This window comes from Anser cygnoides, chromosome 35, assembly GCF_040182565.1.
Source record: "Anser cygnoides isolate HZ-2024a breed goose chromosome 35, Taihu_goose_T2T_genome, whole genome shotgun sequence".
Taxonomy (NCBI): Eukaryota; Metazoa; Chordata; class Aves; order Anseriformes; family Anatidae; genus Anser; species Anser cygnoides.
The window spans coordinates 1,492,126-1,513,456 of NC_089907.1; the positions used below are offsets into that span (position 1 = coordinate 1,492,126).

The following is a 21,331-nucleotide window of genomic DNA, read 5'->3' on the forward strand; positions in this document are numbered from 1 at the left end:
TTTCATATCTAACTTACTAGAAACAGGACATCATTAGAGTGGGGCCCTCTGTAGTCCAAGAGGAGGAATTCCAGGACACTAAGCCTCTTCTTTTCTCTCTTCTAGGATATCAAAAACAACTTGAGCAGGTAGGTGATCCTTCTACCAAAACCAAGTATCATCCCAGAACAAGTTTGTGGCCAGTGCTGGTGGCTCCCTATGTGATCCAAACACTGGATGAAGCAAATCAAAGAACGTCTACAAAGGTGATGTGCGATCACGTTGTCTATTTTGCTGACTTTATTGTGCTCTACCAAGTCTACAATGTGGAATATCCATGTACAACAAGAAGTAAATATATCTCCTCTGTTCCTCCAGGTGGGAGAGAGAGATGCTCTTACAGACAATGGAGATGGAGGTCAGTGCTATGCTTTGGTATTCTAATATCACACCCTTGAGTCTACGCGAGGTCCCCCAGCAGATACAAATCACCCTGGACTATCAGGGAGGGAGGATGAGGTTTTTTTTGATGCTGTGAGCAACTGAAAAATATTTAGTTGTCTGCCAGCTTCTTTCAAGAGGGACAAAATCCACCCACGGTTCCTGGTGGATGGCTGCACTCACCTCAACCTTCTTCCCTAAGGCACAGGGAAAAAAAAGTATTTGATGGTTTAATCGTTACATGACTGGCTTCCTGTAAACTTGTACTGATGGGGAATTAAAAGCTAACAGGCAATTTCGAGGCATTTGTGGCCTGTGTGCTTTCATTTTCTGTTTTGTATTTCTCTTTGGTTTTCTTTGGAGGTTGGTTAACAACTGGAAGGGGGCAGAAATCACCATCCTTACCCTCCATACCCTGCTGCAAAGGGAGGTGATTAACCTGAATTTTCTCCCCATCCATCCTGGGCTTCATTCCCATCCAGTTTGGTGGCCAGTCCCTGTCTGCTCCTTACTGGGGAGCCACAGCCTGGTCCCAGTCCCCCACGAGGAGCCTCAGATGTGCTGGTGGAGGGGATCAAAGCCTCCCCTCTCCCCACCACTTTGCTAACGCAGCCCCCTGTGGGTTTAAGACCTTTGCTGCATGATCCCACCTTTAACTCATGCTCACCCCTGAGACCCCAAAGTTTTAGGAGCTTTCAACCACTTCTCCAGCCCATCCAAGTGCCCTGCCCTCCAGCCTCCTCTCTGCCGAGCCTCATATGTCTGAGGAGGGCATTGAGCCAAAACCGCGGGGAGGCGAGGAGGAAACCCGGCGTGCACTTGTCCTCTCCAGCCTCCTTTGAGCCTCGAGGTCTGTTTGGTGGTGTTTGGGGTTGGGGACGGATTTCCCTGATAAAACTCCCCCGGCAGAAGAAGGAAGGGGCCCCTCTTCTTCCTGCAGAGCGGTGATCCTCTCCCGGAGGCAGAGCCATGGCTTCGCAGAGCCCCTCGGAGAGCCTGCAAGGTGAAGCCTCCTGCTCCATCTGCCTGGGCTATTTCCAGGAGCCCGTCTCCATCCCCTGCGGCCACAACTTCTGCCGGGAATGCATCACCCGCTGCTGGGAAGGGCTGGAGGGCAACTTCTCCTGCCCCCAGTGCAGGCAGACGGCTTCGCACAAAAGTTTCCGTCCCAGCAGGGAGCTGGCCAAGATCGCCGAAATCGCCCAGCAGCTGAGCCTGCAGGCAGGCAGAGGAGCAGCGGGGCACGAGGGTTGGTGCCAGCAGCACCAGGAGGCTCTGAAGCTCTTCTGCAAGGAGGACCAGCAGCCCATCTGCACAGTATGCGACCGGTCCCAAGCTCACCGCCTCCACACCGTGCTCCCCGCCGAAGAGGTTGCCCAAGAGTACAAGGTAAAGCGCTGGGATGTGCTCGCAGCTTTCCCAGCACAGCAAAAATCCCTTGGTAAGGGCAAAACGCAGCCCGTTGCATGCATCCACCCACCCCCATGGTGCAGATGCCAACGGGGATCTTCGGGTGTCACCCACAGGCTTCCTGTTTACATTTTATTGCCGGGACCTTTGGTTCTTTGCAGTGTTCCCATGGGGATTTCCCACCCCATCCCTCCTTTAATTTATTGACCTTCACCTACAGCTGTGGAGAAAGAAAAAAAAGCTATGTTGCTGTTGAGTCAGAGGTGCTGAATACCAGCTATGAGTAATATCCAGAATAAGGGAAAATGCTCAGGAATTCTTCATTTTTTTCTCCCCATGATTGAATCAGTTATTCAAGGCAATACTGCTTTTTTGTTCCCCTCTTCCTCGTGTCTTTAATTTCCCATACAGATAAATAATTTTCTGCTGCCTCTTCCGCTTCTCTCTGCTCCTTTTCTCTTTTCCTCCGGATCCAAACATTTTCTCGTTTCCTTGTACACCAAACATTAAACCAGTCCACTAAGGGCTATTAAATACAGAGACAGGCATCCCAGAGCCACCATTTACAGGAAGCTGGGAGTGTTTTTGAGCAAAATCTCACTATGTGGTTATCTTGCTCTTGCATGCCTCCCATCAACTGTTGATTTCTGCTGGTGTTATGCTCTCTTGAAGATTTTTTTTCACTGTGCTTGCAGCAAGGTTGGTGTTTGCAGGTTGCATTTACTTTGCAAATAATTCCAGAACAGCACAGCTTGCTCACGAACCTTTCTCATCCCCCAGCTCTGCGCCTGTTCAAAGCCTCCCCCATCTGATGCAAGGGGGAGAAAGTGTTTAAGTGGAAAAAAAAAAATTCCCATCTCTTCCATTTACATTTTTTATTCTGTCACAGGAAGAAATCCAGGCTCGCCTCCAGCTTTTAAAGGAAGAGAGAGAAAAATACCTGGAAAGCAGAAAATCCAGAGCAAGGAAAAACTTGTACTTGGTAGGTTGCCCTGGAGGAGGGTTTCTTTTCCTTCTTCACCCAACCCCGGTTTTGCTGGTTTGTTTTGAGGCTGGATCTTGCATCCCTGGCTTGCGGAGTGGTTTGCTGTTGGAGCTGGGAGACAGCCAAGCCTGGGTTTATCTGCTGGCGTTTCGCAACAGGCTGCGCCGGGGAGATAGCATTGCAGCTCCCCTGCAAGGAGGCACAGAGCTCCAGGAGAGGAGAGAGCCTACAGATGTATTGGCTGGGAGTTTTTCCTCCTAAATTCTGTAAATCTCCCTCTTACAGAGCTCATTTCCAGTTCCCTCCTTTGGTTTTGCTTCCAGGCTGAGCCTCCCAAATTATCCCTGGTCTCTAAATCCCCAGCCAGATGGTTTTGGCTTTTCTTTGGTGTTAATTTCAACCTTGCATTATCTGAATATTGCCCAGGACATGGGATCCTGACACCAGCCCCATGGCCTTGAAGCAATAATCTGTTTTACTTGGGTGTGGTGAGGTTTTTTTTGGGAGCACCCCCCCCCCTCTTTCCTACCCATCTCACACCCAAGGCAACTACGATTCCAGTTGTTTTCCTTCCACAATGGGATGGGGTTGTTGCAGCCTGCATAAAGACAAACCCAGTCCACCCCAGAAATATCCCATCGAGAGAAACTACACTCAAAAAAAATCCACGAGGGAAGGTTTGGCCAGCTGTAAAGATTGTGGTGGGCACATCTGCTGCATGGGGATATCTCCTGCCCCTCTTATCCCTTTGGTTTTCTCTCTCTTGTCCTGGCAGGAGAAAACCAAAAACGAAGGGAAGAAGATAGTGTGTGAATTCGAGCAGTTGCACCAGTTTTTGAAAGAACAAGAGCGCCTCCTCCTGACCCAGCTGGCAGATCTGGACCGGGCCATCTCCAGGGTCCAGGAGGAAGCGGTGGTGAAGGTCTCAGAGGAGATGGCCCACCTCGACACCCTGATCTGGGAGATGGAGGGGAAATTCCAGCAGCCAGCGAGCAAATTCCTGCTGGTGAGAGCCCAAGGCATCAGGGCAGGTGGGAAGTGGAGGGAGAGAGCAAACCCTAAGACTTGGGAGCCCAAATTCAGCTCAATGTGAGCTCCCTGGTGTCTCTTGTCCACATGTGGGATCATCACATGGGCAGGGTCATTCTTTGCCACTGCATTGAATATAAAAAAATATAACCTTTGTCGGAAGCAGCAGCCTTTGGTGTTCCTCTTCCATGACTGTCTTTCCTCTCTCTTCCCACCTTTAGGACATCAGAAGGCTCTTGAAAAGGTAACGCGGCTCCTCATTTTCCCTTCACTCTGATGTTTGGAGGGGTTTGGAAGCCACCAGGGCAAATCCTGAGGACAAGGTTTCACCCTATCACCGAGAGTTCCTCTACATCTCCACCCTTTTGCCCTCTTTGCAGCTGTGAGGTGATGAAGTTCAACCCTCCAGTGGAGATCTCCCCCAATCTGGAAAGAAGACTTGAGGACTTTCTTCAGAAAAATGTCCTCGTGAGATGCACGCTGAGGAAATGCCAAGGTACCGAGAAGGGTCAGGAGAGGGCACGTTGCTTCCTGCTCCTGATATCTGTGAGAAGTTGGGTTCTTGTGTGCTGGCTGCTAATGCAAAACCCACCTAGGAACTGCTGTAAATAAATGCAGCTGAAACTTAACCAAAGAAGGACATTGGCAGTTTTTTCTGGGGTAAAGATGAATTGGTGGGGAAGCTGAGATGCACAAAAAAAAAAAAAAAAGCCATGCTCAAAGGAGGTTCCTCTCCCAAGTCCCAAGTAAAAAGCAAATTCAAATGGAGATGATGGTGCAGTTGTTCCCATTACCTCCAAACTGGTGGGAAACTTCACGTGGCTACAAAGCCAGGGAGGGATGCTACAACAAGGGGAGAAATTGCTCTCCTAGTGCCCCTTGGAGATGAGTTTAGCCTTGCTAGGAGATTCAACTCCCCCAGCTTTGGGAGAGTTGTGTGGATCTTACAGCATCACCTGAGCAAGTGAACCCAGAGATTTTACATAGCTAAGCCCTTACATCCTCAATATTTCCCTTTCCAAGCCTCCCCTTTAGTTGTTTTGCATCCCGTTTGGCTGTTTTGCCTCCCCTTTGGCTGTTTTGTTCCCCAGCCTGAACAATAAAGCTACTCTGCAGCCAATTTGCCTGATACATAACCCTGATGCTGTGAAATCTCTCTCCTTTTTAGATAGCCTGATGTTTAAATTGCAAGAGCCAAGTAAGTCAATAATGGCTGGTAGGGGGGTGGGAGAGTGGTTTTTGGCTTGTGGAAGAGATTCCAATGGGAAAAACAATGCGATCCCACAGGGAGAAAAAAGGGAATAAAGGGAAGAGGGGTGGCAGCCTGATGCTGTGATGCTCCTGGTGCATCCAGGGGCTGAGATGTGGTCCTATAAAGCCAAACACCCCTCTGGGGGCCAGGCGGAGGGAACACCTAAGAGCATTTGTGCTTCCCCTTCTCCCCCAGTGAAGTTTTAGCCATCCTCTCCCCATGCCTCTGCCCTCCCACCCTGTGCTGCCCTGCAGCTTGTCCTCTTCCCCTTCTCCTTCCACCCAGGGGCATCTCTGCTGGGGGATCCCAGGTCTGGCACCAGCCCCAAACCTGCTCACACTTCTCTCAAAATACCCAGAACTTGGGGAGGAAGGAGAGCAGGATCAGTCCCAGCCACCAGGAGGAGGAGAAACATCTCCAGCCTCTCCCAAGGCCAAGTCCTACCTCCATTACTCTCATTCTCTCTTCTCCTGCAGCCAACGTGACCCTGGACCCAGCCACGGCTCACCCCAACCTCCAACTCTCTGAGGACCAAAAACAAGTCAGGGGTCAACTGGTGCCGCAGGACCTCCCGGACAACCCGGAGAGATTCGACTTTGAGCCTTGCGTGCTGGGCTGCCAGGGCTTCACCTCGGGGAGGCATTTCTGGGAGGTGGAGGTGGGACAGGGGGGTGTCTGGGCTCTAGGGGTGGCCCGAGAGACAGCGAAGAGGAAGGGGCCCATGAGCCTCACCCCCAAGGAGGGCATCTGGGCGCTGGAGGCTTATCACTCCCTTACATCCCCCCGTGCCAACGTGCGCCTGAACCAGCTTCCCAGGAGGATACGGGTCTCCTTGGACTACGAAGGGGGTCGGGTGGCATTTTTCAGCTCGGATGACGATGCTCCCATCTTGGTTTATAGCAGGGCTTCATTCAATGGGGAGAGGGTCCTCCCTTGGTTCAAGATGGGGATGGGGGCCCGCTTGCAAGAAATCACCCAAAACTCATCCTCAGAGGAGCAGTCCATGACTGGGCAGCTGATGTCCCCTCTGGATTGGGTTGGGTTCAGGTCTCCCCTCCGGATTTGTCCTTGAGATGTCCATCAATCCTTAACGAAAGGGACATCTCCTGTGTGATGCCAGCTGTTTGCTGTGGTTGCTTGGGGCATCGTGCCAAGGGGGCTTGCTGTTCTGCCCCCTGTGTCCCTCTCCATCAAGAGCTTTGGGATGGCACCTCTACATGAGGATGGGGAGATGGGGACACCATCAGACAACAGCGAGGAGGAAGGATCAACCAGTATGAGGGATGAAGGGAATAAAGGGGTTGATCGAGACTGGAGAACATCCAGGGCTTTCAAACGTGGTCTTATTTATTCTGCCTTTAACTGAATCCTCCTGTATATAAGTCTATATCTCTTTCCAGAATGTTTTCTTTCTGACGTCAATTGTGAGGCAGATCCAGAGTCTGTTCTGCAAAAGGAGGTGGTCTTTCACCGCAAATAGCAATGCCTGGTTTGGTTTGGGGAGCTGGTCTCTATCTCTGTCTAGATCTCTGATATTTTTTTTGAATTAAAAAAAAAGTTGTCTTGCACTCTCCATTTTCTGCCTCTCTATGGATGTATTTTTCTGGATTTGTCTTCAGTCAAAAAAATTAAAAACAGCACAGGTTGGGGACACCTTGCTTACCTTTCCACCTTCTCCAGTCAGTCAAGCCCCCTCTGCAGGCAGTGAAGGGAAACAAACCCACCTCAAAGGCACTTTTCCACACCATTACACGTCACCTTGCTGGATAACTCCCAAGAAAAGCCCATTTCTTCCTGTTAGTTGTTGAGGAGGAAGAAGATGGGATAATTTTTACTGGAGGCTCCTGCAGCTGTGCCGGTTAGATGTTCCTCAACTATAAAAAGCAACCAGAGTGGACAGGCAAAATACAAGTGCTTACATTTTTCTCTAGCTCACCTACATGGATTCCCTCAAAAACTGATGTTCTTCTAAGGAAACCCAAAAGAGGAAGCAGCATCTCCAAAATAAAAACAGGTTATTGATTATAGAACCAAGAAGAGGAACCAAAAGAGAGAGTGGGAGGGAGCAGACGACATCAGGCTCAAAATAACAGACAAGATATGAGTGGGCTCACTGTGACAAAGCCCCATCTCACCATACCCACAGGTACCACCGAGGGCAGGGGGTGTCTTGATAGTGATATTTGCTGTGCTATGATATCTTTCCTCCATCCACGTCCCTCAGTTTTGTGCATCACCTGGTCCCATCTGTTGGGAAACACAGGGAATTTCACTGCAGGATGGAAAAATCTGCTTTCTGCAAAGCTAGAGATGACCTGAAGTCTGTGCAGGAGCTTAAGCATGAGGATTAACAAAAATAAAAATAAAAAAGCAGGGAGAGTGTTGGTACAATTAGTGCTGAGGAAAAGACTTTAGTTCAAATGGCCTTGAAGGTTTTTGCTCTTTGTCCCATGTCATTCCCTTTCCCTTATCTCTGCCAGGGAGGGGTCTGAAGTCATTTGTGATCTTTATCACCCTGTGTGTTGTGTCTGAATCCTGAAACCAAACCAAGTCTGGCTAGGAAAGGCAGAGGGGACTATGAAATGTCTTTGTTGTCATTGCAGCAAGGACCGGAGGAGAAATTTGGGTGAAGAAGGGGAAAAGATCTCAGTCTGCTCTGCAAGGACGTGCTTGTGGGTTGCTGTCGGTCCCTGGGGTGCTGCGGTCCCACCAAGCTCCTCTAAGAAGCAGCAGCTGCTGAGAAACATGAGACAAAACACTGAGTTCCAGTAAGACTTGGGAGGTAGAGACCGATTTTCTTCTGACTTTAGGGCCACAGAATCCCTCGGTGCCTCTGATCTCCATCCAGCCCTCTCCCAGCTCCAATCCCCTTCCAGGGTGTCACTCTGCTGCAGAAATTTGCAATGCGGATGGTTTCCACCCCAGCTGGTTTTCCAGGCTCCATAATCAGCAGGGAGAAGCAGACCCTTTTTAGGGTGCACCCTGTTTGCCCAACCGTAGGCACCTCATTTGGAGATGAAAGGAGCTGTGCCCCAGGCTCTGCTGATGCTGAGGAGCTGTTCTCCTCCAAAGAGCAAAGCAGCCCAGCTCAGACAGAGATGACTCATTAAATGCCCCTATTCACCCCTCTGCACCCACCTCCCATGACTGGCAGGGAAGGCAGCAGCAACCCAACCTGCTCACCCCAGGCCACACTTCCCTGGGAAGTGCTTGTAGGGGTTTTGCTTCCAGTCCTTCTGCTCCTGGAGCAAGCGACTCCCCTGGGGCTCTTCCTGATGGGACTAATTTACTGGAAATGGGACTCGCCTCTCCAAACCTGGCCAGATGATGCAAATAATAATAATAATAATAATAAAAACATAAGCATTTAGCCATGGAGCTTAACACAAAGCCAGTGGGTTAGAGGTTGCTTGGAAATATTTCTCTGTGAGCTAAGAGCCAGGGCAGTGCTTCTTGGAGGGCATATTATGGTTTAATGATGGGATGCAAAAGGCATGGTAGGGGTCCTGAGGACCCCGACTTGTGCTCCTTTGCATGCATGCAGTTGCAATCCCTCTTCCAAGGTTTTGGCTGAACATCTCCCTCCTGTTTTTCTTATGTTTTCCCCATCCACACCCCCACCAAGCCTCAAAAGTTCCTCCCCCCCCCGCCCCGCCCCGGCAGCCTGAATGTCTTCTGCCTCCAGCCCTTTTTCCACGGAAGGCTGATGGTTTTCTCCTAAAAGGAAGATGACAAAAGCAACGAGGCGATAACCCTCAACATCTCCCCGGGATAAGAAGCTGGAAGATTGACAAGGAAGAAACCCAACGCTCCCAGCACGTCTGACCAAGGGTGTCACCACCTCCTGCCCAGGAGACATGGCGTGAAGAGCAGACTTGCAGGCTCAACACACTTGTGAGCCCAGGACTGGGGAGGAACAGGAAGAGAAAGATCCAGCCCCATCAAAGGGATAAAAACAACAGGTTTTTTTAGTTTGCTTCAGAAGAAATTCAGACGGATATTAGGTTTTCTGAAAGAAGCGAGAGACGGTCTCCGAGGAAGGAGAGCTACCCTGGAGTGCAGAAAACTGGAGGATCTGGTAGGTGTCAGCCTCCCTGACCTGTCAGTCCCTGGGCAGTAAGATAGCATCTTTAGGGTCATTTCTTTAGATCATTTTTGGCTCCTTTGCACCACTGCTGTGTTGTCAAGCCTAGGACCATCACAGCCTTCCGCCCAAATTCATGCAAAGCTGATTGTGGCTTTTATCAGCAGGGAACATCTTTCTGCCCAAATCTGTGTTGCCTTTTTTTTTTTTTCTTTTTTTCTTTTTTTTTTTTTTTCTTTTTAAGCATCGAGTTTGATTCCACCTCCCCGATTTCTCCAGGAATTCAGCAAAAATTTGGTAGGGATTCAGGTTGAACGGTAAGCTCCTCCTGTGGCAAATAACTCTCCATGAGTTCCTCGTGGTATTTCCTGTCCCACTGCTCCTTTGTTTGCATCTTAAAAGGGAAGGAGAGAAGCTCAGCCCCGGCAAACCGTGCTTGGATTTCAGGTATGCTGCAGGTTCCCAGGAGGACATGAGCTCTTCTTGCTTTCGCAGCTGGAAGACCTGAAAAATGAGATTGAGAAGAGGCAAGCAAAAGCCACCACCAAGCTCTCGGAGGAGATTTCCCAGCTGGACAGTCTGACAAAAGCACAGGATAAGAAGAGCCAGCAATCGGTGAGTGAATTCCTCCAGCCGAGGGAAAGGAAATTTTTTCGAGGGAAAATCTTTAGGAAGGGGACCCCGTCTTTAGGAATGTGACCCCAAATAGCTGCTGGCATGGGCAATGGGCAGAGGGTCCCAGGGGGGGTTGCTCAGGGCTGTTAATGTCTGTTAATTCTCCCTGAGGCCCCACTGATCTGCAATGGCTTAGTGGCATTACGGAGTAAACCAGCCCCTTCTCCAAGGTGTCCAGTGTAGGATGAGGGGTAATTGATCAGTACACATTGCAGCAAGAGAAATTTTGGTGAAATCTAAGGACACAATTCTTCCTTGTAAGAGAGGTGCCTCTCTGGGACAGAGTCCTTCTTCATGGGGGCATCTCCATGCTTGAACAGCCAGAAATTCCTTGGACACATCCCTGAGCAACCTGAGCTGGCTGACCTTCCTCCATGCAGAGTGTTGGGGCAGAGACCCGAGAGGTCCAGCCTCAGGTGGACAATTCACTAATTCTGTGATTTATGTAGAAAATGGCTCACACGGTGACCTGAGTTTCCTTTCTTCTTTCTCTCTTCTGTCCCTAGGACGTGAAAAGCCTTGTGACCAGGTACGTGATCTCTCTGAAAAGCTGTTTCTTGACTTTTTCAACAAGCAATGACCATAGAGGAGAAAACTCATCACTGGCTGCTGGATACTCTTCTGCTTCAGGGAAATTGCAAGAGTCTGGAAGGGTATTTTGGGGACCACTGCTATGTGTTTGTATCTGCTCTTCCCAATGGATCCTTTCTTGACCATTTTGGAGTTAAAATGATCAAAGGAGCTTTAGTCTCAAAATTAAACCTCCATATGGCAAAGGATAGTTTTAATTCACTGCAATAGCTTGACTCTTTTCTCTTGCTTAATCTGTCCAAGCAGTGCCTTTCTCTATCAAAAAGTAATGAATTAATTAATCCAAGCAAGGAAGTTCAGCCTTTGCTTTTCTTGAGGTTTGGGTTGTCAAGGGGATGAGCATCACCATCACCTCATTCCTGGTGGCATCAGATTTCCTGAAATGATGACATTCTCTATGACAACTACTCTGGAAATTGTGGTGGTGCTTTTTCTCCAGGTGTGGGAAAGTGACTTTCCAGTTGCCAGTGAATGTTTCTCCAGAGCCAGAAGAGAGATTCTGTCATTTCTCATGGAGGAATAGCGCTCTGAAGGAAACTCTGAAGAAGCTTCAAGGTACTGAGAAGGGTTTTAGGAGGGAAAAAAATAATAGACTGGTTGTATTTTGGTGAGAGCTGGAAGAGCTGACCTGCCTGTAGCTCATTATGGACACTCTTTGGGAACATAAATACTGCAGAGAGCCTGAGATGGAAGAGCAAAACCTATTCCCGGGCAAAAGAAATGACAAATTGAGACCCACATGACTTAATGCCTCATTTGCCACACTCTTAATTACATACGTTTTGTTGCAGTTCCTGAAAAATGTTCATGGATGGGCCGCTCTCTGTCTCTGTTCCCCTCCAGCCTCGCCTATCCCCAAATTGCCTTTTGCTGAGCATGAGAAACTAAAGCAGCCGTACCTGTTAGACAAAGGTGTGCCTAGACCCATAAACCATATCCGAATTGGCCAAAAATAGATGCTGAAGGAAGAATACAAAATATCAGGGCAACCAAACTAGTTTTCTTAACCTTGCAGCCAGAATCTCGGTGTAACACTCGAGGAAGCCTGCCCCAGGGCAGAGTCCTTGCCTTGATACCTAACCATTTCCCTGAAACAAATATGGCAAGTGGGTTGACCTCATTCATCAGCCCTGTCTTCAGATTTTAGCTCTTTTTTTAAACCACAGGGTTAGCTGAACCAGTCTGGCCTTGTCCTACAGTTGATGCCCACTCTAGATGAAGTACTTGAGACTTTGCTGTCTTGTTTTGTTTTCCTTGATTTTTTCTCCCCTCAGCATTTCTTTTTGACCAAAGCAGCAGAAAGTCAGCAAAAATATCTGCATGAGCCTGTTGCTGTTACTACACCCACTGTGCACCTTGTCTTCTTGGTGGTTTGGGGCTTCAAAACAGTCTTTCTGCTTGGTGTACAGCACCTGCATGTGAGAGGGGCCTCTATGCTTCTTGCACCTTCTGCTTCAGGACCTTTTTGCTCTTCTGATGCCAGTCTGGGTCCTGCTGGTCCCCTCACAGAGTGGTTGAGGTTGGAAGGCACCTCTGGGTCCATTTGGTCCTACCACCCTACTCAAGCAGGGCCACCTAGAGCAAGTTTCCCAGGACATTTCCCAGCTATCTTCTGAAGATCTCCAAGGTTGGAGACTCCACAACTCTCTGCACAACCTGTACCAGTGCTTGGTCACCTGTACAGGAAAGAAGCACTTCCTGATGTTCAGATGGAACCTCTTGTGTTCCAGTTTGTGCCCATTGCTTCTTGTCCTGGCACTGGGCACCACTGAGAAGAGTATGGCCCTGTCCTGTCTGCACCTCCCTTGTGGGATTGATAGGCCCTGATGGGCCTCCTCTTCTCCAGGCTGAGCAGGCCCAGCTTTCAGCCTCTCCTCATAGCAGAGATGCTCCGGTTCCTTCATCCTCTTCATAGCCCTTTGTTGACTATCTCCAGTGTGTCCATATTTTTTTTGTAGCCCCCCCCATATCCTCAAGGCCTCAACCCTGCTCCTCACACACCTTGTCCCCCACCCCACAGCCAGCATCACTCTGGACCCCGACACGGCTCACCCCGACCTCATCCTCTCTGAGGACCGAAAGAGCGTGAGACGTGCGGAAGCACGGCAGGACCTGCCTGATAACCCCGAAAGATTTGACTACTGGCCCTTCGTGTTGGGCTACCAGAGCTTTGCCACCGGGCGGCACTGCTGGGAGGTGGAGGTGGGGGATGAAGGGGACTGGGCCATTGGGGTGGCCAAAGAGTCCATTGCTCGGAAGGGACAACTCAGCCTCTGTCCCAAAGGGGGGATTTGGGGAGTGGAGAAGTGGGGGGGACAGGTCCGGGCACTAACCACCCACAAGGTGACCCTTCTACCCCTGCGGATGTTGCCCAGGAGAGTCAGCGTCCACCTGGACTACGCTGGAGGGACGGTGGCATTTTTTGACGCTGATGAAGGGGGCCTTATATTCATTTTTTCCCGCGCTTCATTCACTGGGGAGAGGGTCCGCCCATGGCTCTGGGTGGTGGGGGCCAGGTCTCAGCTCAGGCTGTGTCCCTGAGACACGAACATCCGCATCCCTCCACCTTCCATTGCCTCGTTGGACAACCGCTTGCCTCCCGTGCTACCCTTGGGGCCATAGGGAACAGAAGAAATGGGGGGACTTTAGCTTTTAAACATCCTTCATCCCCATGAGACTAGGGGGTTGATATCAGTGAGGAAAGTGGGGCAAAAAAAAAAAAAAAAAAAAGGGAAAAGTGCTGCAGAGGGGACCTGGGGTGTGGAAGTGGAAAATGGTGAGCAAATGGAAAAAACCCACGGTGGCTGAAAGGCAAAATTTTCCAGGGTTTATATCACATTTATATCAAGTTTATATCAGGTTTCCTTGATCAAATATAGTTGTCCCTATCTGAGATTGTCATGTTCAAATCAAGTGGTCCAAACTTTGCTTTTTTTTTTTAAATAAAGAATTCAAGAGATGTCGTTCACTTGGGAGTATTCTATAAAACCTTGAGGCCTCATTTCAAATCTCAAGAGCTTTTTAATTTCTTGGCTCTCTCTTTGTGTTTATCTGCCTGTTTTTTTAAATCATGGATGGAACGTGGGGAGCTGGATATGAAATTCTGCCTAGATGTTGTAAGAAAAATGCTAATTCTGGCTGGAGCTTTTAGCTAAACCCCCAAGACAATGTTTTAATCTAACCAATTTGGGGAAAAAGAGGGTTAATTACATAAAACTGATCAGTAAAAGTTATAATGTGTGGGTGGGGAGGAATCACAAGGCCCAGTTGGCAAAGCCTAACCAAAATGCTACCAAACCCAGCCCTATCTGTGCAGATGCATCCTCCTCCAACATCCCATTAGTTGCATGGGAAAAACGCCCTACAACAGAGAGTTCCTCCCTTATAAAAGGTGGCCAGTCCAGATATTTGTGATGGAAAATTCACCCACAGCCAAGCTGCTCCTGAGCCTCAACCGTTTTCTCCCTTCTCCTCAAATGATTGACACTTGAAACCTCATAACACTGTAACAATCATTAATAATAAAATATTTTCTTCCCCCATGTCTTTCTCTCTGATTGAGATCAGTGTGACATGTGGCTTTCAAGGACGGCCCTAGATCACCTTCTTGGGGCTTGTGGACCTACCTGGGTGCAGGCACGGCCAACTCATAGCCTCTGTGCAGATACCAGCAATGGGACTTAGTCAGCCAAAAGTCCAGTCCACCTTGAAACTGCCAACAAATTTTGCAGATGTGATTTCCCCCATCCTCAGGGTCATGCTTAAAATCTGTCAGATAACTCAGATGTATAAACGTCCCTATTTTTCTCCATCTGTTGTACTGAGTTTGCAGTGCCCAGCCTAGAAATAAAACATTCTGACCTCTACAGATAAGAGAAACCCATGCCAATCCCGGTGACTTCCCCTTAATCCCCATGAACCTGACATCCAGAAGCAGTAAATAACCAGACAGAGGAACGTCACAGCATGTAAACCTTTTTACTTCATCTGAAACCCTAAGACTGGAGAAGCTGCCAGTCTGGTGCAAGATGTTTTGGGGCAGACGTGGTCCAACTGTCAGCCATTGATACCCCAAATTGGCAATTACAGTTTGGGACACTAACCCACAGAGATGATTAGCCCTTTGGGGTCACTGAGAATAGGAAGAGAGGCCAGAAAGGCCTACTAGGAATTTTGTAGGAGTCCTCCAAAGTGCTAGGAATGGGGGTGTTGGGGACATAAAATTTGTGTTTGGGTAAGAAGGAAGAGCTTCAGGGACACAATGTGATCTGAGACCCCTCGCTCCACACCAAGAACCAGGGGTGAACACTCTCCCCTTTGAATGAGGCTGCTGAGAAAATGAAGATCAAGGCCTTCCTATCGACATCAAAAAACGCCACCTGACCCCTCTCATAGTCCAGGGTGATCCGGACCCTTCTGGGGACCTGGATTTGGGATAACGGCGTGCGCTCATAGGAGGTGAGAGCCCAAAACTGGCCCTCACAGAGACCCATAGACCACAGCTCAATCTCGGGGCTCACAGCGGTCTCTTCCGTCCTCTTCAGAGACTCCCTGGCCACACCGACAGCCCAGGAGCCTTTGGGTGTCACCTCTACCTCCCAGCAGCATCTCCCCGAGGTGATGCCCTCGCAGCCCAGCACGGAGGGATCGGGGCCAAATCCCTCATCGGATGCATCCTGCTGGGCATCTTCCCACCTCACGCTCCTCCTGTCCTCCGACACGGTGAGCTGGGGGTGAGCCGTGGCTGGATCCAGGGTCACATTCACTGGTAAAGGAAACCAAAATATTTCCCCATGGCCCCAGGCTCTGCCTTGCTGCTAGGGCTGAGCGGGGATGTCCTGCAGCATCATTCACCCCATCCCTTGGGATGCTCTACCCTTTCCGATGTTGTTTGCCTTCACCATTCCACAGCACCCAGGTGAACATCAGAAGAAGCTTCCCAAGGGAGTAGGAGAGCAAACCCCAAGCATAGGAGACTTTTTGGCTCAAAAAAAATGTCAAACTAAGCATTTGGTCCCTGAACATACAGGTATGAGGAACAGAGTTGACCTTCATGTAGCTTAGCATTGAGAGAAATGAATCCATCAACACCTTGTGGTGGGGATTCCCTGACTCTTTATGGTGTTTCCCTGACTCCTTATGATGTTTCCCCCCTCCCTCTCATTTTGTCATTCAGACACAGAGGCATCTTCCCCAAATGAGCCTCCAACTCATAGGCTGTCCCATGCTGGGCTCAGCCTTCCCTTGCGTTTTCCCACTCCCTCAGCTCCAGGAGATGGACTTACTCTTTTCAGGCAGCTCAAACATCAGGATGTCTAAAACAGAGGGAAGAAAGAGAGACATTATCTATCTGATATAACATGCTGGTGTCGGTGTGAATATGAAAGCAGAGAGGTTGTTCTGCCCTGCTCAGATCACACCTTGTGCGAGATGTCTGCAGGGAGATGGAAGAAATGTGATGCACAATCCAAGGAGACCAAAAGGAAACAAGAAACGTTTAGGATTAGGACCATTTTCTATACTATTTCCTCAACCAGGGATTTCAAAATCATTTTAAGAGAAGGTTGCCCCCAAAGAAGTGGAAATCCAGGGACCAGGACCCCCTTCCCTGGCTGTGTGCTCTGTTTTTTCTGAAGGCTTCCTCCCAGCACAGAGGTTATTTTAGGTGGGGTATCTCAGCATAGATCCACATCACAGTGCAGGTGGAGCCAGCTGGATCTCACATTTCTCATTTGGAAAAGGTTGGGCAACTCTAACAAAGGCAGGCATGCTGGATTCCCATTATAGAATTAGCCTGAAGAGCACCTGGGTTTTGCCTGACAACTGTTTCATCTCCAAAAAGTCCATCACAATTCCCCCACCAATTCCAATAAATGTGATTTATGCTCTAAGCGGATGCAATTTGTGCCCCCACAGACATTGCTCCATCTCCCAATCCCTGTCCATTCTCAATACCTTTGAAGTTCCTCAGAGTCTCCTCTAGAGCAACATTTTTCTCCCTGAAGTGACTGATTTTATTTTCCAGCTCTGGAAGAAGCAACGTGGGCTGCTGGAAATTTTCCTTTCCAAACCTAGAGGAAGAGGGAGAGAAAGGAGAGGTCAGGATGCACCTCTGAGAGACACCAAGAAATATTTCGTACACACCCATAGCTCAAAGGAGCTGGTGCATGCTTTAATAAACATGTATATTCTGTGATGGGTAGTGACACTTCAGCTCTCAACCACAGTCCATGAAACCAAACCTGTGCCTGTCCTGCTCAACACAAGGTCCAACCCGTTCCCCAGGTTGGGGGTGGGAGAAGAAGTTCAGGAAACCCCATCCATACCTGCTCAAGGTGCCTCTGATGTCCTGGAAGAGAAGGGATAGGAAACACAGGGAATGCATCTTGGCAGTAAAACATCTACTGAAACCCCAGCAGCTTTGGAGCAAGCACAACCAGGTTTAGCTGCATCATGGGTCAATACCCAGAGCCAGGTTGTGTTAGCCAAGCTCTGTTTAATAGTTCCTCACCTGCAGAAATTTACTTGCTGGCTGCTGGCACTTCTCCTCCATCTCCTGGATCAGGGTATCCAGGTGAGAGATCTCCTTCGTCAGGTTGGTGATATTTTCTTCCTGCATTTTCTCTACGGCCCTCTCCAGGTCCACCAGCTGAGCCAGCATGTGACGTGCCTGGTCCTCCAGGAAGAGACGCAGCCCTTCAAATGTGCTCAAAACCTTCTGCCGCTCAGCCTCGGTCTTCTCCTGTGAGGAGGGGACACAAGAGGTGGGTGCAGAATGAGGCAGCAAAGTCCTGCACTGGCCATTGAATGCACACCTAGAAAGGGTCAGTGCCCAGAGCATCCTAAAATGTGTTACAGCAGGGACATCCTGATGACTTCCAACACATCCAAACATTATTCTCCATCCAGAACAAGAAACCCACTCAGAATTTTCTTGTCATTCAGCAATTGAGCCCCTTTCAGGGCTCCAGGCTCTGCCTTTTATATTTTTTTTCCCCTACAATCCAGTAAAAATAAGTCAGGCAGCATTTGGCTTGGTCCATGTAGAGAGACCCCATACCCACTGCTCGGTAGGATGATTATCCATGCAGCATTTCATCTAAAGCCAAAGGCAGATACCCAGATTCCATCCCTGCTCCAAAAAAATAGACACTTACCAAATACTCCCAGTTTCTCCTCATTTCAGCCTCTCTAAAGCCCAGGAGTCTGTCTCTGTCCTCCTTCAGTGTTTGCAGATGGGCTTGGATTTGTCCCTGAGGGAAGGAAACAAGACCCCATGTCTTAGGAGAGTGCAGACAGCCTAAAAAAAAAAGACACTTGGAAGAGGGATTGAGCCATGCTCAACTCCAGAACTTCTCCTCATGACTCTCTTGGCCCAGAAGGATCCCAAACTTTAGGACTGGGAATACTTCAAATTGAAATAAATGTCACAAAGTGGAGAAAGGTTTTTCCACCTGCTCTTTTCCTTTCTCAAGATGATTTAACTTATTTATACAGCAAAAAAAAAAGCAGTTTTTTTTTCTTTTTTTTTTTTTTTCTGGGACATTTCCCTGCTGGTTTAGAGAGCATCGCAGGATCAACAGATGTCTGCTGAGCACAAGAGCTGGACAAAGGCTTGAGTTTTGCAAGGGGAGAGAGGGGATGAAGACCTCACCCCTTTGGCTGTGGAATATCTTTAGATTAACTGCTCAACCAGGCTGAGAAGAGAGGCAGTGGAAACACCGGTGCGTGGTCTACGTTGTCATTTCGAAAGAGGTCAGTTCACAAACACCCAGAAGGGGGGAGGACAACGCTTCTGCCCCTGGACTACAGCCCTGGGTGGGGGGTAGGATGTTTTGCAGCCCCATGGTAAGGTGCTGAGAGGGAACATCACACCCTGATGGTGCCAATTCATCTCCTAGTACATATCTAGGTGGAAAAAATAAACCTTTACCTTGTATTCCTGGACAGCCTCCTGCACAGGAAGCATGGTGTGAGCCCGGTGCACCCGGGACTCCCGGCAGATCACGCAGATGAAGGTTTCGTCATCTTTGCAGAAGACATTCAGAGGCTCCCGGTGCCTCTCGCATCCTTCCTCCTCCACTGCCTCCCCTCTGGCTGCCTGCAAACTCAACCTCTTGGCTATTTCAAGGACCCTCGCCAGCTCCCGGCTGGGACGAAAGCTTCTCTCCGGGGCCGTCTCTTTGCACTGCGGGCAGGAGAAATTCGCTGTGGACCACTCCCAGCAGCGGGTGATGCACGCCCGGCAGAAATTGTGACCGCAGTGGATGGAGACGGGGTCTCGGAAATACTCCAGGCAGATTGGGCAGGAGGCTTCGCTGGGGAGCTTGGCGACAGGGCTCGGTGCAGCCATGGGGCCCCCGTTGCAAGCCACCGTGAGCCACCAACTTTCATTTTCCTCTGCGCAAGGGAAAGGCGTTTCCCTTCCCATCACCCCAGTGCTCGGGGTGGGCAGAGCTAGAGATGATCCTGGGGTGCAACCGGGGAGTGGAGGTAATGCCCAAAATATCTGCATGGGTGCCCTGGTACCTGTGGGTTGGCAGAATGGATCTACATATGTTGGGGAGCTTCCTCAGGAATGGGGAAATGGATTCAGGGCAAGATCCACATCCTGAATGAGCTGGGTATGGGAGCAAAGAGGATTTAGGGAGGGGGCTTGGCTTGGAAAAAATGGAGAAGGACATCGTTGGAAAAGGTGAATAAGGTTTGTGAAGGTTGGGAAAGCAATGGTGCAGACACACGTGGAGCCAGCATCGGTTCTGCAGCAAACAGCACCCAAAAAAAAGTATGACCCCATCCAGCTCCCTCTGACCCTGGAAGCTTTGCAGCCAGCTCTCCCTTGGCTTTTACATTGTGTGGCCAAATCCTGCCTCCATGGGGTTTGGGCACTAAACTGCTCCCACCTTCTTCATTGCAAAACACATCAATTCGCAAGTCCTAGCTGATTAGCTTGGCATTTCTCCAGGTACAGAGGGATGCCAGCACCACAGGGATCCCATTTCTAGCTCAACAGGCTCTGGATGTCCCAGCCAAGAATATTTTCAGCCCCCTGCTTCCAGCTAAAAAAGAGCACTTGCTCCTTACATCCCTCTGTGAAAGTCTGTCGACATCAGGGGTCTTTGAACCTCTTTTATTTTATTTAATACCTTTGAACCATCCTCTGCAGCTGACCCATCCCATAGCTTTGGCCACCACCATCCTGCCCTCTTAACCTCTGCAGAACCAGACATCAAACAGCCTGAAAACAAACCATTTTCCCCCCACAGACCCATTTTTCAGCCCAATCAGCTTCCTCATGTGGCTGATCACAGGAAAAAGCACACCCTTTTCCTGGACTGCATTTATATTTAACCCTTAAACTACAACCTGAGAGACTGAAGAAAGGAGGCAGGAGCTAAAGCAATGCAAAGAAAAGGGAAAACTGAAGCAGGGCAGCTTGTGCCTGACAGCAATTTTGGGGTTACTCCCTGCATTCCTTCCCCCACTTCCCTAATTGATGGCTTGAAGCAATTAAGCAGAAGCCCATAGTAAAAGCCTTCATTACTAATTTTCTAGCTCCCCTTGCAGAGAGGCGTTCAACAAATGTCCCTTCTTCAAAAACGAGCCTCCAGCTCCCTCATGAGACCACACTTGCTCACAGCTCTGCTGCTTACAGTGAGCTCAGGGCTCATTTGCAGAGGGGTGTGATTATTTTTAACCTGTAGAGAGCAGTATTAGAAGGCTTTGGTTGCAAGAAAACAAATAAAAATGCACTAAGCCTTCTTTTAGCAGCTGGGTTGGGTTAGCTGAAGGCAAGCTAAACCTCTGTGGAGCTTTACCCTAAGGTTTAGAGTTGACATTAAGGGAAATTAGTACATCAAAGTACCCCATGATTCCCTTTTCTGTGACTTATTGCTGTTTAACATCAAGTTCAACATCACTTAGACATTGCAAATAATGCTTCACCCACTCCTCAGCCTCTCCCTTGTGGGGCCTGGCCTCACCTACATTTTGCCTAAAACAATGGGCTCAAACACCCCCAAAACACTCATATCTTCTCCATATTGGGATAGGCAGCTCCAAATCTCTGCTGAATTTTCTTATCAGATAAAAATCCCTTAGCAAGGGAACTGAAATCATGAAGGCAGCCCATGGGGTGCAGGGATCAGCAGCTCCATAGCCATGCATGGGTTCTCCTCTAAAGCAGATTGCAAAAATACTAAAAGCCTAAGAACTGAGTTTAAATAGAGCCCCTGTGCCATGGGATAGGTGGGGGGCTCAGGTGGAGGTTGCTCAGGGCCATTAATGCTCATTAGTGCCCCCAGGTCTTTGCAAAATCAAGTGACATGGCTGGATTTGGAGAAGCCGTGATGCTTTTCCAGGTGCACCAAGCTCTGCTTCAAGCCACAAGCAGGCACAGCAGAAAGCAAAGCTGCTGCAGGTGATTGCTTTGAGGTTATGGTGATTATGCAGTTCATGTAGGTAACTGGGGAGGAAATGTGGCTTGTGCCAGGAAGGAAAGAGGTGATGAGGCTGTTTGCATTCATGGGCCAGCAGGAGGAAGCAAAGCAGGAGAGAAAACAGTGCCCTCAATGCAAATCCCAGCATCAGTTCCTCTGCACGTCACATTCCCTAATAAATCAACCCTTAACTCCAGATTAACACCCCTCCTAAAAATAAATAAATAAATAAATAAATAAATAAATAAATAATAAAAAATAAAAGGCCTTGAATATGAAACCATACCACCAGTTTCATTCTGAGTGCTCATAGGCACGGAAATCTGCACCAGAAAATCATGATGCCCCCCCCAAAAAAAACTGCAAACCAATAACCACAGATGTCTTATTTACTGATGTTCTCAGAAAATGTGTTGCTTTGTTAGCCAGCAGCATCCCAATGCAAA

General features: G+C 49.0%; 2 protein-coding genes across 2 annotated transcripts; one reads left to right on the forward strand and one right to left on the reverse strand.

Annotated features, from left to right (window-relative positions):
- The first annotated feature begins 109 nt into the window (after positions 1–109).
- Positions 110–13,414, forward strand: LOC106049758 (zinc finger protein RFP-like). Its single transcript, XM_066986604.1, has 14 exons — positions 110–245; positions 358–397; positions 1,361–1,809; positions 2,720–2,812; positions 3,591–3,821; positions 4,066–4,088; positions 4,225–4,340; positions 5,013–5,042; positions 5,573–6,165; positions 9,001–9,174; positions 9,676–9,795; positions 10,362–10,384; positions 10,886–11,001; positions 12,467–13,414. Exons 3-14 carry the CDS (start codon positions 1,390–1,392, stop codon positions 12,985–12,987), a joined length of 2,460 nt encoding a protein of 819 aa, XP_066842705.1. The 5' UTR covers positions 110–245; positions 358–397; positions 1,361–1,389; the 3' UTR covers positions 12,988–13,414.
- Positions 13,415–14,090: 676 nt separating this feature from the next.
- Positions 14,091–19,106, reverse strand: LOC106049759 (E3 ubiquitin-protein ligase TRIM7-like). Its single transcript, XM_013202175.3, has 7 exons — positions 18,380–19,106; positions 17,604–17,699; positions 16,958–17,188; positions 16,773–16,795; positions 16,402–16,517; positions 15,732–15,761; positions 14,091–15,211 (listed from the first exon to the last, which is right to left on the reverse strand). The coding sequence occupies exons 1-7, from the start codon at positions 18,959–18,961 to the stop codon at positions 14,697–14,699; spliced, it is 1,593 nt and encodes a 530-aa protein (XP_013057629.3). The 5' UTR covers positions 18,962–19,106; the 3' UTR covers positions 14,091–14,696.
- Between the last annotated feature and the right edge of the window lie 2,225 nt (positions 19,107–21,331).

Excerpts from the sequence above, each read along its gene's own strand:
- LOC106049758 (XM_066986604.1), top strand. The coding sequence starts at position 1,390 with ATGGCTTCGCAGAGCCCCTCGGAGAGCCTGCAAGGTGAAGCCTCCTGC. Across the intron at positions 2,813-3,590 it reads CAAGGAAAAACTTGTACTTG|GAGAAAACCAAAAACGAAGG; the intron begins GTAGGTTGCCCT and ends TTGTCCTGGCAG. Across the intron at positions 11,002-12,466 it reads AACTCTGAAGAAGCTTCAAG|CCAGCATCACTCTGGACCCC; the intron begins GTACTGAGAAGG and ends CCCACCCCACAG.
- LOC106049759 (XM_013202175.3), bottom strand. The coding sequence starts at position 18,961 with ATGCAGATATTTTGGGCATTACCTCCACTCCCCGGTTGCACCCCAGGA. Across the intron at positions 16,796-16,957 it reads CAGCAAGTAAATTTCTGCAG|GACATCAGAGGCACCTTGAG; the intron begins GTGAGGAACTAT and ends CTTCTCTTCCAG. Across the intron at positions 16,518-16,772 it reads ATCAGAGGCACCTTGAGCAG|GTTTGGAAAGGAAAATTTCC; the intron begins GTATGGATGGGG and ends CTCTTCCTCTAG.